The sequence below is a fragment of the Hylobates moloch genome, unplaced genomic scaffold, assembly GCF_009828535.3.
Source record: "Hylobates moloch isolate HMO894 unplaced genomic scaffold, HMol_V3 SCAFFOLD_18, whole genome shotgun sequence".
Taxonomy (NCBI): Eukaryota; Metazoa; Chordata; class Mammalia; order Primates; family Hylobatidae; genus Hylobates; species Hylobates moloch.
This window is the reverse complement of record NW_026652293.1, coordinates 7,644,477-7,661,725: the sequence shown is the minus strand read 5'-3', so window position 1 is coordinate 7,661,725 and position 17,249 is coordinate 7,644,477. Positions and strand designations below refer to the sequence as shown.

General features: G+C 42.4%; 2 protein-coding genes across 8 annotated transcripts in view; one reads left to right on the top strand and one right to left on the bottom strand.

Annotated features, from left to right (window-relative positions):
* Positions 1 to 153: 153 nt before the first annotated feature.
* FAM72A (family with sequence similarity 72 member A) lies at positions 154 to 17,031 on the bottom strand. Its single transcript, XM_058430480.1, is given in 5 exon segments — positions 154 to 317; positions 8,686 to 8,810; positions 12,802 to 12,879; positions 16,811 to 16,880; positions 16,883 to 17,031. Coding segments are annotated over 5 exon segments (447 nt in total). The 5' UTR covers positions 16,962 to 17,031; the 3' UTR covers positions 154 to 222.
* The window catches only part of SRGAP2 (SLIT-ROBO Rho GTPase activating protein 2), a 257,767-nt gene continuing 257,004 nt past the window's right edge, over positions 16,487 to 17,249 (top strand). For all 7 annotated transcript variants that reach the window (XM_032136804.3, XM_032136803.2, XM_032753822.2 and 4 more), the window contains exon 1: positions 16,487 to 16,618. The gene's annotated coding sequence lies outside the window, so the exon portion shown is untranslated. The remainder of the gene's footprint in view (positions 16,619 to 17,249) is intronic.

The following is a 17,249-nucleotide window of genomic DNA, read 5'->3' as shown; positions in this document are numbered from 1 at the left end:
AAGAAGGTGGGGGAGAGGAAGTAGAAGTAGAGGAAAAGCACAACTCCACTGGCTTCAATCAAACTGAGGTAATTAATTAGAGACGGAAAATAAATAAATCAACAGATGCCCCATTTTTGTTTTCCAAAAAAGATCACTGGCAAACTAACAATGTTAAAGTTGATCCATTAATATATTTTTAAATAGAAAAAAGTTTGTATATCATATATATCATAATTCCATTTATCTAATACACTCCTCTGCTGAGATATTTAACACATCTTCATCTGTACTCTCTTCTATCTCTGGCAAGTTGCCCCAAAGTAGGACGTTTACACCTGAAAATAAAAAGTCATAAAAATTCTTTAATGCTCACTACTATTATAACTCAGAACACAAATTATGAAACTTCATATGTTAATATTCTTATATAAACCATAGTGTTAGCAGTAAAACGAGTAGCTATTAAATAATGTACTACAAATAAAATTATCTAATATTATCCAACTAGGACATAAACTTTATTTTGAGATAAATTCTCTCTCTGTTGCCCAAGCTGGAGTGCCTGGCAGGATCATGGTTCACAATCACAGCTCACTGCAGCCTGAACCTCCAGGGCTCAAGTGATCCTCCTACCTCAGCCTCCCAAGTCGCTGGGACTACAGGCGTGTACTACCACACATGGCTAATTTTATTTTGTAGATACAGGTTCCCACTATGTTGCCCAGCCTAGTCTCAAACTCCTGGGCTCAAGCAATCCTCTCTCCTTGACCTCCCAAACTGTTGGGATTACAGGCATGAGCCACCATGTCTGGCAAACACTTTTTTTTAAGGGGTAGGACATAAACATTCTTTAAATCCTTTTAAGCAAGGGCTTGAATTCTAGAATTTTACAGCTCAAAGGGCTCTCAGGAGTCCATTTACTCAAACCCTGCCTCCAGCTGCATTATAACATAATCACTGTACACTGATACTTTTCTGATCTATTTTAATGATGTTTAAGAATGGAGATCTCACAAGATGCTTTTAGATTAAGTGCCTCTTTTGAGGGTTCAGGGAGAAGTCCTGAATAAGTCTCCTCATCCCTTCAATAAGCAGAGAAGTAGCTGGTGCCATTTTTCTGATTCAGAAAAAAAGCAAGGGTTCGGAGCCAGTTATAGTATGAACTGCAATCCTTGATACCAGTGGGTTTCAGTCCACAGGCAGAGCTTTAAACTAAACTTTGGGGCCAGGTTGCAGCAGTCACTATAATAAACAAAAGAATAATTAAAAACTTCACTGAGAAAGAATAGTCAGATTTCATATTGAAGAATGCAGCATGGGTATACAGTAAATGACTAAACATACAGTAGAGGATAATGACAAGTTTATTCCTCTGGGTATATTTTACATTATAAGTTAAAAGCACTAAATAGAAAATAACTGACCTCTAGGATAGCCAATTAACTTCACAAGAAAAGCAAATCTTTTTTTTTTTTTTTGAGTCAGAGTCTCGCTCTATTGCCCAGGCTGGAGTCGAGTGGTGTAATCTTGGCTCACTGCAACCTCTGCCTCCCAGGTTCAAGTGATTCTCGTGCCTCAGCCTCCCGAGTAGCTGGGACTACAGGCGAATGCCACCATGCCCAGGTAATTTTTGTATTTTTAGTAGAGATGGGGTTTCACCATGTTGGTCAGGGTGGTCTTGAACTCCTGACCTCAGGTGATCCCCCCCGCCTCGGCCTCCCAAAGTGCTGGGATTACAGATGTGAGCCACCACTCTTGGCCAGAAAAACAAATCTTAAGCTGTCCAGTTATCAGTGTGGACACAAAGAGGACCCAGCAATTCAGGATATCCACTCCATACACAGTGAGATAGCAGCCATATGGTAGAATGGAATGAGCCAGGATTTGGAGATTTGATTTGAATCCAGTGTTCACCACTGCTAGTACACCATGCATGGTTTTACTACAAATGCATGCAACATAAACAATATATATTATTGTTTTGTATATTTAAATTTTGTATATAATGTTATTACACTACATGTTGTTTTCTAATTTGCTTTTTCACTCATTATGTTTTTGAGGTTAATCTATGTTGACTTGTGTAGATTTCGCTCATTTATTTTTACTTCTGGAGAGTATTCCATTTTGTGAATTTTTAAAAATGTTGCAAATACAGCCCATTGTTCATCCCTTCCTCAGCTGCCCATCTTGCATAGGTGGTTCAAGGAGACATGCACAGGGATGTGTAGTGTGACATTGTTGAAACAGTAGAAATAATCAACTGTTTACCTTGACTGAGGGAGATACTGGAATCTAATCTGGCAAGAAGTTAGCATGTGTTTGATGCTGGTAGGGATACAGATGTGTATCTTATTATCTTCTATAATCTTTTTGTGTTTGAATTGTTTATAATAGAAAACGCTACCCGCCCCCCCCCCCTCCAAGAATGAATGGTGTTCTGCTCCTGGTAAATGTCATGGAAGAGCTGACAGGAAGAGCTGTAAGGAATTGCGAGGCAAAAATCAAAGTGAAAATTAGAACCCATAAATGTAAATGGAGGGCTGAAGCCATTTTGCCTCTGAGGGCATTTGCCAATTTTAGGAAATTTGAGCTGAGGTTTCCCAAGGCTCCTCCAGAAAGTTCTGGGAAATCAGGTCTCTAAATGAAGACTAGCCTAGAAAACAGACCTCCAGGAGTCCTTTTCAGTTTAAACATTCTAGAATTTATAAAGCTTGTCTATGCATTCCTTTGACACTGCTGGTTCAGGTGATTCAAGGACAGTTGTGACGCCATTAGAAACTTGCTTTGATACCAAGCATCTAGAAAATCTTGCTTGAAATCACAATATTAGGGTTACAAAGCAGAAGCTTGATATTCTTGGAGTCAGTACTCAGAGACATGAAGCAGCTCAGCACAATTGGTTCAAAGGAGGAAAAATAAACTAAGAGATTGGATCTGACAGAAGCAGCACCTTCCTTTCTCTGTTAAGAAGGGAGGAAGGAAATCCTGTGATACATCTGTTTCTTATGGATTAGATTCAGTGCAAATGGAAGAACGTGGGGCTTTTATCTTTGAAAAATTGACCAATATTAAAAAGTAAATCAAACTTGAAAAATCTCCACCCTGTGTTTTGAATTCTGTAAAGCAGGAAAAATACTATCAAAGCAGAAACTTCCTTTAATGTGTCCCATGGGCAACACAAATATAAAACTGGAGGCTTAAATTAGGAGACTGTATCCCACTTAGGGGAGTTCAGATAAGTCCTTACATGAAAATGGCCTTCTTAACATACCAAAGTTTTAAATTAAGACCCCATAAATGATAGATTGAGAGCCACAGTTGAATCCCAGATGATAAAAAAATCAAATCTATAAAAATCTAAGCATAATTGGAGGATTTAAAGACCCTTGACAACCTGGCTTGCAATTCGTGATCTTTTGGTCTGTGAAGGCAAATCATGTATTTAAAAAATACATTTAAGTTCTAAAGAAGACTAAAACATGCATTTAGGAACCTAAGAATGCTAGTGTCAACTTAGATTGTCAAGTTCCTTAAAGTCAGCTGGTGAGGTGTCTCAGGCCTGTAATCCCAGCCCTTTGGAGGCCAAGGTGGACAGATCACTTGAGGACAGGAGTTCAAGACCAGCCTGGGCAAAATGACAAAAACCAGTCTCTACGAAAAATACAAAAAATTAGACGGGGATGGTGGCACACACCTGTGGTCCCACCTATTGAGAAGGCTGAGGTGGGAGAATCGCTTGAGCCTGGGAGGTCGTGGCTGCAGTGAGCCGAGATTGTGCCACTGCACTCCAGCCTGGGTGACAGAGCAAGACCCTGTCTCCAAAAAAAAAAAAAAAAAAAAAAAGTTCCTTATAATCAACTTGGTCTATTGTATAAATAGATGTTAGACATTGAGAACATGTGTCTTAAAACAAAACTCAATGGCTCCAGGCAATATAAAAAGTATTATATAAATCCCCTTTAAAAATTGGTACTTTGGCTGGTGCAGTGGCTCACACCTATAATCCCAGCACTTTGGGAGGCTGAGGTGGGTGGATCACCTGAGGTCAGGAGGTCGAGACCAGCCTGGGCAATGTGGCAAAACTCCGTCCCTACTAAAAATACAAAAATTAGCCAGGTGTAGTGGTGTGCACCTATAATCCCAGCCACTCAGAAGGCTGGGGCAGGAGAATCACTTGAACCCGGGAGGTGGAGATTGTGGTGAGCCGAGATCATGCCACTGCTCTCCAGCCTGGGTGACAGAATGACTCCATCTCAAAAAAAAAAGGTACTTCAGGCCAGGCATGGTGACTCATATCTGTAATCCCATGTAATCCCAGCACTTTGGGAGGCTGAGGCGGGCAGATCCCCTGAGGTCAGGTGTTCAAGACCAGCCTGACCAACATGGTGAAACCCTGTCTCTACTAAAAATACAAAAAAATTAGCTGGGCGTATGCCTGTAATCCCAGCTACTCGGGAGGCTGAGGCATGAGAATCACTTGAATCAGGGAGGCAGAGGCTGCAGTGAGCCAAGATGACACCATTGCACATCAGCCTGGGAAACAAGAGTGAAACTCTGTCTCAAAAAAAAAAAAAAAAAAAAAAGAATTAGTATTTCAGTGCCTCAGCACCTTAACACGAGGAAAAAGAAATTTTTTTTTTTTAAAGAATTGGTAGTATACTTTCTTACTAAAATAATTTTTTTTTGTTTTTGTTTGAGACAGGGTCTTACTGTGTTGCCCAGGCTGGAGTGCAGTGGTGCCATCTCGGCTTACTGCAACCTCCACCTCCCAGGTTCAAGGGGGGTTTCATCATATTGGCCAGGCTGGTCTCGAACCCCTGACCTCAAGTGATCATCTGTCTTGGCCTCCCAAAGTGTGGGATTACAGGTGTGAGCCACCATGCCTGGCCTTGCTAAAATAATTAGTATAGGCATACCTCAATTGTGCTTTAGTTTATTGCACACCATAGATATTGGGTTTTATATAAATGGAAGGTTTGGGCAATCCTGCATTGAGTAAGTCTAACAGCATATGCTTACCTTGTGTCTGTTACATTTTGATAATTCTCTCAATATTTCAACCTTTTTCATTATTATTATATCTATTATGGTGATCTGTGATCTTTGATGTTACTGTTATAATTGTTTCAGGGTGCTATGAACCACACCCACTTAAGACCACACCCACTTAAGACTGCAAACTTAATCGACAAATATTTTGTGTGTTCTGACTGCTCCTCCACTGACCAGCTGTTCTCTCTCTCTTTCCTGGGGTCTCCCTATTTCCTAAGATACAACAATATTGAAATTGGGCCAGTTAATATCCCTACAATGACCTCTAAGTGTTCAAGTGAAAGAGAGTGGCATGTCTCTCCCTTTAAATCGAAAGCTAGAAATGATTAAGCATAGTGAGGAAGACATACTGAAAGCTGAGACAGGCTGAAAGTTGGGCCTTTTGTGCCCAATTGTTAGCCAACTTGTGACTGCAAAGAAAAGTTCTTAAAGGACATAAGAAGTGCTACTCCAGTGAAAACATGAATAAGAAAGTGAAACAGCCTTATTGATGATACAGAGAAAGTTTTAGTGACCTAGATAGAAGATTAAACCAGCCATGATATTCTCTTAAGCGAAAACCTAATCCAGAGCTAGGTCTTAACTCTCTGCAATTCTATGAAGAGCAAGAAAGTTGAGGAAACTGTAGAAGAAAGTTTGAAGCTAGCAGAGGTTGGTTTATAAAGTTTAAGTAAAGAAGCCATTTCTACAACATACAAGTGCAGGTGAAGCAAAAAGTGCTGATGTAGAAGCTGCAGCATGTTATCCAGAAGATCTAGCTAAGATCATTGATGAAGGTGGCTACACTAAACAACAGATTTTTCTTTTCTTGTCTTTTTGTTTTTTTTTGAGACGGAGTTTCACTTTTGTTGCCCAGGCTGGAGTGCAATGGCGTGATCTTGGCTCACCGCAACCGCCGCCTCCCGGGTTCAAGCCATTCTCCTGCCTCAGCCTCCCAAGTAGCTGGGATTACAGGCATGCGCCACCATGCCCAGCTAATTTTGTATTTTTAGTAGAGACGGGGTTTCTCCATGTTGGTCAGGCTGGTCTCGAACTCTCAACCTCAGGTGATCTGCCCGCCTTGGCCTCCCAAAGTGCTGGGATTACAGGCATGAGCCACCACACCTGGCCTCTTATTACCTTTTTTTTTTTGAGATGGAGTTTCACTCTTGGTGCAACGGTGCGATCTCGGCTCACTTCAAACTCCGCCTCCCGGGTTCAAGTGATTCTTCTGCCTCAGTCCCCCAAGTAGCTGGGCATGTACCACCATGCCCCGTTAATTTTTTATTTTTAGTAGAGGCAGAGTTCTACTATATTGGTCAGGCTGGTCTTAAGCTCCTGACCTCAGGTGATCCATCCACCTCGGCCTCCCAAAGTCTTGGGATTACAGGCGTGAACCACTGCGTCTGGCAGAGATTTTTAATATACACAAAACAGCCTTCTATTGGAAGTAGATGCCATCTAGGACTTTCATAGCTAGAGAGGAGAAGTAATACTTGGCTTCAAAGCTTCAAAGGACAGGCTGAATCTCTTGTTAGAGGATAATGCAGCTGATGACTTTAAGTTGAATCCAATGCTCATTTACCATTCTGAAATTTCTAGGGTTCTTAGGAATTATGCTAAATATACTTTGTCTGTGTGCTGTCAATGAAACAGCAAAGCCTGGATGACAGCAAATCTGTTTACAGCATGTTTTACTAAATATTTTAAGCCCATTGTTAAGACCTACTGCTCAGAAAAATCCCTTTGAAAATATTATTGTTCATTGACAATGCACCTAGTCACCCAGGAGCTCTGATGGCATGTACAAGGAGATAAATGTTGCTTTAATGCCTTAACATAACATCTATTTGGCAGCCCGTGGATTAAGAAGTAATTTAATCTTTCAAGTCTTATTATTTAAGAGATAGGTTTCATAAGGCTATAGCTGCCATAGATAGTAATTCTTCTGATGGATCTGGGCAAAGTACATTGAAAACCTTCTGGAAAAGCACATTCCTGATTCATGGGAGGAAGTCAAAATATCAACCTTAACAGGAGCTTGAAAGAAGTTGATTCCAATCCTCATGGGTAACTTTGAGAGCTTTTAAACTTCAGTGGAGGAAGTAACTGCAGATGTGGTGGAAATAGCAAGAAAACTACACTTAGAAATGGAGCCTGAAGACGTGACTGCATTGCTGCAATCTCATGATGAAACTTTAATGGATGAGGAGTTGCTTTTTATGAAAGAGCAAAGAAAATGGTTTCTTGAGGTGAAATCTACTCTTGATGAAGATGCTGTAAATATTGTTGAAATGAAAACAAAGGATTTAGAATATTACATAAACATAGTTGGTAAAGTAGAAGAATTTGAGAGGATTGACTCCAATTTTGAAAGAGGTTCTACTATGTGTAAAATTCTATCAAATGGCATCACATGCTACAGAGAAATCTTTTGTGAAAGGAAGAGTCAATCCATATGGCAAACCTCATTGTTGTCTTATTTTAAGAAATTGCCACAGCCATCCTAACCTCCAGCAACCACCACCCGGATCAGTTTGTAGTCATCAACGTCAAGGCAAGACCCTCCACCAGCAGAAAGATTATGACTTGCTGAAGGTTCAGACGATCATTAGCAGTTTTTAGCAATAAAGCATTTTTTTTCTTTTTTGAGACAGGGTCTCATATTGGTGCCCAGGCTGAAATGCGGTGGCATGATCATTACAGCTCACTGCAGCCTCTACCTCCCAAATTCAAGTGATCCTCCCACCTCAGCCTCTTGGGTAGCTGGGACGACAGTATGCACCACAATGCCTGGATAATTTTTGTATTTTTTTGTAGAGATGAGGTCTCAGCATGCTGCCCAGGCTGGTCTCAAACTCCTGGGCTCAAGTGATCCTCCCGCCTTGGACTGCCAAAGTGCTGGGATTACAGGCATGAGCCACTGCTCTCAGCCGAATAAGTATTTTTTGATTAAGGTATGCACATTGTTTTTTAAATGTCCTGCTATTGCACACTTAATAGACTAAAATATATTGTAAACATAACTTTTATATACACTGGGAAATCAAAAAATTGTGTGACTTGCTTTAATTGTGATATTTGCTTGCTTTATTATGGTGGTCTGGAATTGAACCCACAATATCTCCAATTGTGCCTGTACAACATACTCTATACTTTGGTGTTAAATATTTCCCTTGACTAAAATTCTGTCATAACGTATTAACATAGATGTCGAAATGCCTGTTCTTATTCTGAAGCATCACCAAATACAGAGGTTACTTAGTCCTCCTCCTCTCAACTCCCACTGCCCCAGGACTGGCCTCTCCCTTTCTTACACACACACACACACACACACACACTAGACTATCAAATCTAAAATCTTCAAAAATTCTCTGGAGTCAGAATATGTATCAAGGCAGCAGTTGAGAGCAATTATAATATTCATTTTAAAAGACCAAGAAATTCAGCCAAGTTTGAGGCCTTAAGTACAAGGGTGAACATAGAAATGACAATGAATTTTGCCTAATAGTTTTCATAAGTGAATGTCTGGGAAAAAAGAATTGAAGTTTCACTCTAGCTGATCCAGCTAAGAAGATCTAAAAGGAATCCTGAAATGATCTATTGGGAATTTTACTCAGGTATTGATAGAGAAATGTTACAGGAATGTCCAAGTCAATTGTTTCTTACCTGTGGAGTCTAGTCTGTTAATATCATAAACTGCCTGGCTGTGAAACATCCAGAAATGTCCGTTGTTGCAGGAAAGAAGACAGGAACTACATGGAACAATCACATGATAACCTACAATGTTCCCACTAGAAAAGAAAGTAAATGTTACTAGATACCGTGTAATAACTGGCCAGATAAGTCTTTTCATGTGCTTATATAAATAGACCATATAATTGAGACCTCATTTCCTCCTAACAACTTTCATTGCTGAGATCTTTGGGATGGGATGGGGGTGCAGTTCTACCATCAAGTGGGAAAGCAGTCTTTAAGTGAATAATAGTAACATATTCTCACATTTCTTTGCCAGTATTATTATTATTATTATTATTATTATTATTATTATTGAGACCGAGTTTTGCTCCTGTCACCCAGGCTGGAGTGTAATGGCGCCAATCTCAGCTCACTGCAACTTCCGCCTCCCAGGTTCAAGTGATTCTCTTGCCTCAGCCTCCAGAATAGCTGGGATTACAGGCGTGTGCCACCATGCCCAGATAATTTTTGTGTTATTAGTAGAGATGGGGTTTTACCATGTTGGCCAGGCTGGTCTCAAACACCTGACCTCAGGCGATCCACCTGCCTTGGCCTCCCAAAGTGCTGGGATTACAGGCGTGAGCCACCACGCTTGTCCTGCTAGTATTATTTTATGCATTCTCCCTTCAGAAGTTAGCTTCTAGATGCCATAATGTTGTGATTTGTTTTATAAGCCACCCAAACTGATGTGCTGTACAGACAAAATAAATTAAATAAACTCAGTTCTGTGGGTAAAGGTTTTTGCTATCCCAGGACTGTGGCAAGTTGGGTTCTTACATGTTCTAGTTTCACGCCAGCACCTAAAAACTGTTTCAACAGATGGAGAGGTAGGAAGACAGCATGAGTCCCTGTAAACCAAATACAATCTGGCTGCTCTAATTTTAGTCTCAGTGTTTTTGAAGGAATTCAGAAATAAAGCAATCTACAGCCTCCAGAGAAAGTTGCAAAAGTTTTTACAGTTTTCAGAATTATCCAGCTGATTATAAGTACCTCAGTCTTCCACAATTTTTTTTTTTTAACTAGCTAGTCACATATTAAATAGAGTGAACCTACAGGGAACGTTTTTGCTAGTACTTAAAAAAAAATAGCAACATGAACTGTTTATACCTTGAGTTGTAAAAATTCTTATTGAAGCTTAGTCTTACTCTGTGAGATTTGTGAGTCAGTCATTTTTATGAGACCCAATAAAGATTACTATAAAAGGTACCATTCCACCTAAAATATGTCTTCTAATTATAACTTGCTTGAAAGGCAAACAAATGAAAACAAAAGTTGTTTTTGAGCTAGGAGTGCCAGTTATTTGTAAGACTGTATTGCAAGAGTAAATTCCATGACTTTAATCACCGCCTATATTCATTCATTCATCCATTGACTCATCACTTAACTAACATTTATTGAGTCTCTACTATCTTTCAGGCACTGCTCTAGGTGCTAGGAATACGGCGGTAAACAAAACAAAGCCCTTGTTCTCACGGAGCTAACATTCTAGTGGGGCTACATCAGATCATTCTGCTCCCTGGTTAAAACCCCTTCAATAGCCAAAAATGAAAATAAAAACCTTTCCATACCGAGGTCCGGATCTATGCTGTCAAGAATAATAGCCACTAGCCACATATGGCTGTTGTACACTTGAAGTGGGGCTGGCCTGAATTGAGATGTGCTGTTAAGTGTAAAATGTACACCAGATTTCAAAGAGTAAGAACAAAAAATGGAATATAAAATATTACATTAGTAGTTTACGTTGGTTACATGTTGAAATAATATTTTGGATACATTGGGTTAGACAAAATATATGATTAAAATTAACTTCCCTGTTTTGGTTTTCTTTTGAAAATGTTGTTCGGGTGTGGTGGCTCGTGCCTGTAGTCCCAGGACTTTGGGAGGCTGAGGCGGGTGGATCACTTGAGGTCAGGAGCTCGAGACCAGCCTGGCCAACATGGCGAAACCCCGCCTCTACTAAAAATACGAAAATTAACTGGGCGTGGTGGCACGTGCCTGTAGTCCCAGCTACTCGGGAGGCAGAGGTGAGAGAATCACCTGAACCCAGAAGACGGAGGTTCCGGTGAGCCAAGATCATGCCATTGCACTCCAGCCTGGGCAACAGAGCAAGACTCCATCTCAAAACAAAACAAAAAAAATGTTGTTGCCCAGGTGCGGTGGCTCACACCTACAATCCCACACTTTGGGAGGCCAAGGCATGTGGATCACTTGAGGTCAGGAGTTTGAGACCAGCCTGGCTAACATGGCGAAATCCTGTCTCTACTAAAAATACAAAAATTAGCCGGGTGGGCTGGGTGCAGTGGCTCACGCCTGTAATCCTAGCACTTAAGGAGGCCAAGGTGGGCGGACTGCCTGAGCTCAGGATTTCGAGACCAGCCAGGGCAACACGGTGAAACCCTGTCTCTACTAAAATACAAAAAATTAGCTGGGCATGGTAGTGCGTGCCTGTAGTCTCAGCTACTCCGGAGGCTGAGGCAGGAGAATCGCTTGAACCTGGGAGGCGGAGGTTGCAGTGAGCTGAGATCACGCCACTGCACTCTAGCCTGGGCGACAGAGCAAGACTCTGTCTCAAAAAAAAAAAAAAAAAAAAGAAAGAAAGAAAGAAAATAATGTCCAAAGGCCAGTGACTTCATCTAGTTTTTGTTGTATTTCCAGCCCTTGTAACCCTTGTAACAAAGACTACCACATACTAGCTCCTCAATACAAGTATAGCTTAAATAAAGGAATGAAATCAAATAGCACATAAGAAGAGTTTGCCAATTTAAATTATTAGGATTGTTATTTATAATACAAACCCCTTCTAAATACAAACCCCATCTAAATGAGAAAATTTCAACTTTTATCCTCCTAAAATGAAAATAATAACACGTCTACTTCTCAAAAGATTATAGTAATAGCTCTCAGCCGTGTTGTAATTTATAGTTTATTGAGCCTTTTGACATTCATATTTGATCTTTATAATACCTTGATAAGGTAAACACAGAAGATTATTAAATTTCTATCTTAATAAGACAGAATGGCCAGGTGCAGTGGCTCACTAATCCCAGCACTTTGGCAGGCCGAGGCAGGCAGATCACCTGAGTTTGGGAGTTCAACAGCAGCCTGACCAACATGGAGAAATCCTGTCTCTACTAAAAATGAAAAAAAAAAAAAAAAAAAAAAAAAATTAGCTGGGCATGGTGGTGCATGCCTGTAATCCCAGCTACTCAGGAGGCTGAGGCAGGAGAATCGCTTGAACCTGGGAGGTGGAGGTTGTGGTGAGCTTAGATCACGCCATTGCACTCCAGCCTTGGCAACAAGAGCAAAAACTCCTTCTCAAACAAAAAAAAGAAAGAAAGAAAGAAATTAAGGTAGGATGCAGTGGCTCACACCTGTAATCCCAGCCTTTTGGGAAGCTGAGGAGGGAGGATCACTTGAGGCCAGGAGTTTGAGATCAGCCTGGGCAACATAGCAAGACCCTATTGCTACAAAAAATAAAAAACTTAGCCAGGCATGGTGGTGCCTGCCTGTAGTCCCAGCTACTCAGGAGGCTGAGGTAGGAGAATCACTTGAGCCCAGGAGTTCAAGGCTATAGTGAGCTATGATCATGCCACTGCACTCCAGCCTGAGCAACAGTATTGAGACCCCTCTAAAAACAAAGAAAGAAAGAGTAATAACCTAGAAATTAAATAAGAACACAGAGGTTCAGCAGTTTAGAGGCTTAAGGAGTTCACTCAAGATCACATAGAGAGTAGGGGTAGGGTCAGGCCTCAAACATGATTTTTACTATTGTAAATCCAAGTGTTTTTTCCCCCTAACCTCCATTGCCTTGTTCTGAAAATTGAAGCGGATACTGTGAATACACTTTGAAAATTGTAAAATTATATACTAATGTGAAGCATCACAAAACCCTTTTAAAAAATAGCTCTAAGTAATAAATTATTTTTCAATGGCTCATTGCATGCTTTATACCAGTCCTTGTTGCAGCCCACTGAACCTTTCTCTATGCTTTGGTGTCAATATCCATCTTCCAAACCCAGGGCTATCCAGAATAGTGCCACAAATTACCATTTCAAACATGCGATGTCTTTCAGTTTACATTTGCAGATTTTGGTGAAATAGCATCTTCCAGTGAAGTCCACTGCGCTGGAGAGAGAAAGGTATAAAAAGACAGTCAGATGTACTTTACAAAAAATTTAATTGTGGCAAAAAATTAACAAAATTTACCAACATAACAAGTTTTATGTGTGCAGAGCAGATGTGTTAAATATAATCACATTGCTGTGTAATGAATCTCCTGGGTTCAAGTGACCCTCCTACCAGAGTTTCCTGAGTAAGTGGAACTATAGGCGCCCTATACCACATTTTGTTTATCTGTTCATCTGTAGAGTCAATGGACATTTGGATTGCTTCCACCTCTTGGCTATTGTGAATAATGCTGTTAGTGAACATGGGTGTGCAAATATCTCTTCCAAGATCCAGTTTTGAATTCTTTTGGATATGTACCCAGAAATGTTGGATCAGATAGTAATTCTATGCTTGATTTAGCACAAATTTTGTCAATCCAAAGAGCTGACAGCTAACATAGAACTATAGTATATTTTTAAAGAGGCAGTTCATATTTGTGAGCTCAACATAAACATCTGACAAATTTTCCATTAAAAAAATTTTTATGTGTTCATTGATTCACACACATCTTAGCATGCTAATTCATTACTATTTTAACCCCTACAAAGAAGAGTAGAAAATAAGAAAAACCTGATTCTATTCTAGACTTGGGTCTAACCTGTAACAATTCACCTAGCCTTCCTTATGACTGCCTTATTACTTACCATAGCTATTGCAAAGATGAATGGGTTAATATTTTAAGTTTGTTTATGAGCTACTAAAAAGAAAAAGCAGTGGACAATGAATCACAGAACTTTGTAGCAGTAGGTCCTATGATTTATTTTCTAATGTTTTTCCTTTTTTGAAATACATGTATGATGTACACACACACAAATGTAAAATATTAACTTAGAATTTAAAAAAATTAAAAAGATTTTAAAATAACCCATTTATCTCTGCAATAAATGAGAGCCTTTGGCTTTGCTGTTAGGCATGATTACACTTAGGCCAATTCAGAAAACATTTCAAGAAAGGAAGAGTACACAGCTTTACCTGGGTAAATTAAAAAACTTGTAAAGTTTCTATCATTATCATGAAATTCATTTAAAATGAATTGTGGTTATTAACCTGCTTCCTCTGGCTCTATATCCAAAAGCTTAGAGAATAACTGTCCACTCATATTTTGGATAATTACTTTCCTTTTAATAACAAAATTTCAATAAAGAACTAAATTTTGAAGATTCATGTAGGGCATATATATGTTGACTATGGAAAGGGAAAGTACTATTTAGAGCTAGAAAAAGGTTTATTTGAGTCATAATGGCTATTTTACCAAATGGGAAGCAAATTCTTAAGGACTCAAAGCAGTTAGTGGCTGAAAACAAACAGATTTTAAAAGGGTTCAATTATGGGAACAAATGTGTAATGTCCAAAATAGGCTTTATTGGAGATAAAGATTAAGGCTAAGTCTCTATTTTTCATCCCATAAAAATCTATTTACATCTCTTTCAGAGAAAGAGAGTTTTGAGGAAAGAAAACTGAATTTGATGAACAACCGATCTGATTTAGGATGCCAATTGCAAATAATGATAGAAAACGGATTTTTTTTTTTTTTGGTGCAAAATTTCATGGATAAAAATGAAAAACTTAAATGACCTCTCCTCTCCAACAGTACAGAAAATTTTGCCTGAATTTACCTAAAGTCTACGCCACGGACTTGATTCAGGCAGGGCACTGAACCAGGGATCAAACTTAAGAGATGTGTGGTCGCATGACTGTAATTGAACTAGAAGCATTACATCAGGACTGACCACCTTGGCTAAACCACAGACTTTGTCCAGACAGTCTGCCCACTTAGATATATTCCAAGGGGATCATCAAACTGGTGGGAGTGGCTGGAACACCGAAATGATAACCTCCTTGTTGACTCCCACAGATCCAAGCCATAAGTGTTCCCATTTAGTTAAAAGCTACCGTTGCCCGCCACTAGCATGACTTACTTGGTAGGAGGGATGTCTGTAGAGAAAAGGTCTATTTCAGTATCAGCCAGCAAAACAGCCTTCATTCCCCTAGAGCTGAGCACTTGTTTACAGAATTTACAACACAGGATGGACACGCACCTGTCCTTGAAACTACAAATGTTGGTAGACATGGCGTCGCAGGAAGGATGAGGTGTGGGATTTTGAAAAAGGAAACAAGAGTAATGCTCCTACTACTTTGATTCCCCTAGGCTAAAATTCAAATTGCGAGACCTAGAGCTTTTCTAAGTCCTAATATTGGGAAGGAAATTAGTTTTTTTTTTTTTTCCTGTTTTCCCGGTGGCGGAGTAGAAGTATTTATTGAGTAGGAACAGAGGAGCGAGGCAAACTTGGCTTTCCTTTTAACTTTTGGAGAAGGGAGTGGAGTTTGAATTGGAGAAGAGGCAGGTGGAGTTTGAAGGGAACTTCTCAACAGCTTTCCCTTTCTGCTGTCTAAAGGAGTCCTCTACTCTTCAGCTCCCGCCCCTTCATAGCAATTCCCTCAGCCTTCTCCGATCGTCAGTTTAAAGCTTCTCCTCTTTTAAGACATCCCTTCCCTAGCATTAAGCCCCTCCCCCGGAGCGCTCCCGTTCCCTGCTGTCGGATCTCGGGCTAAGCGTCCCTACCCACGCCTCCTCTTCCCAGGATTCAGAAACTCCCTTCTCTTTTTCTGCCAGGCGATCCCGGATTCTCCTCCGTCAAGCCCCTCTCTCCTGGACCTTTCTCTGCTCTGCGGGTCCGCGGGCCCCTCTCCTGGCAACCCCCGGCCCTCAGCGTGCTCGCGCAGTGTCTCTCGCGTCTTCCCTTCCCTCAGCTGTCCCTCGTGCCCCCCTCAGTGCCCTCAGGTCTCTTCCCGGAGCGGCTGTTCCCGGGCGCGCGGTGGTGTTGGTGGGGCAGGGCTGAAGTCGCTTTAGGGGCTCAGTCGGCGCTGGGGTCTGTCACCGAACACGTTGGTTTTCGCTCCCTCTTCCGCTTTTCCTGCGTCTCCAACCCGGTGTCAGTTTGAATTGCCAGCGCCGCGCACCGATTGGAAGAACTAGAGTTCGCCCCAGTCCCTCATTGGAAGGCTCCGGGGCCTCCCCTGACGAGAGCTTAGTGGCTTGAAGACTGTAGGCACCGCCCCAGTAACGGTGCTGAGATCAGTTCGGCTTTCTGGTTGGCTGAGCTTGGCTCCGCCTCCGATCTCATTGGCCGGCTTCGGGAGGTTTCGGCAAACCCTGCCTTCGCCCTAGTGGAAGTGGCACGGCACGCCCTTCCCGCTTCTTATTGGAAGAGGGTCTACAGTCTCCACCGGTCTCTACTCTTTATTGGCTAAAAATCTCCGCAACACCCCTCCTCTCTACCCCGGCCCAATTGGCCGTGCCTTAGCTCAAGAGTTTGTGTTTGGTCGTCGGTTCCATCTTAATCCTGCCCATCAGTTCTACTTAGGGGTTCAACAACCCGGGGTGGAGCTTAATCTGTGACCACGCCTCAGCAGTGCTAGTCACACCTCCAAGTTTTGCCAGCTCCTCCCCCTCATTCCGGGCCTCTCGGGATCAGCTCTTCCTATTGGCTATGGGCCCCATCGGTCGATAGAAAACGGGCGGTGATTGGTAAAGGGGTGGGCTCTACTTCCCGGCGGGGTCCTGCGGAGTTGGCGGAGGCTCCTCCAGGGACTGGGGCACCGATCTGCGTAGAAACGGGTGGCGGGGAAGAGAGGGGAGGAGAGCTCTGAGTGGGAAGCGGAGCCGGGGGCCTGGGACCCGTCGCGTCAGAGCCAGGTAAAGGCTCCTTCCCTCTTCCTTTTCTTCCTCCCGGCCGCCGGGCTGGAGCCCTGACTGAACAAACCCGGGCTGGGGCGGGAAGGAGAGGGCGCGGATGCTGCTCGCGGCATCGCCTTAGCGGTGCGCCCGGAATCCCTCAGACCGCCCCCCCTCCACCCTCTCCAAATCTCCCAGTACAGCCCATAATACTTCTCAGGACTGCGAGTCTCTCCGCCCATCACTGTACAGCCTGGGACTCTGTCCTGGCTCACGGACCGCGGGCAGCCCGCACCCAGCCGCCTCTCCCGTTCCTCCGCGAACGGGCAGCCGCGGTCCACCGTGGGGCAGTCGTCGTTGGCATCGCGCGTAACCATCGGCCGGCCTCCTCCAGTGTCTCCCAGCCCTGGCGGACAGCCCGGGTCCCAGCCTAGGATCCAAGAGGATGGGTGTTCCGCGCAGCTTCCGGGGCTCTCCCCCAGTCCCACCCCCCGGCCCGCCCCGATGGACTTCTCTTCGCCCACTCCCATTCCTAGACCACATCGCGGTCCCCACAGTTCCTGACATCCTTGCGCTTCACGCAACATCGCGGCCCATGATCATGCCCCAATTCCCCTCACCTCTAAGGCAGCCTTCTCCTTGCCCCCTCCCG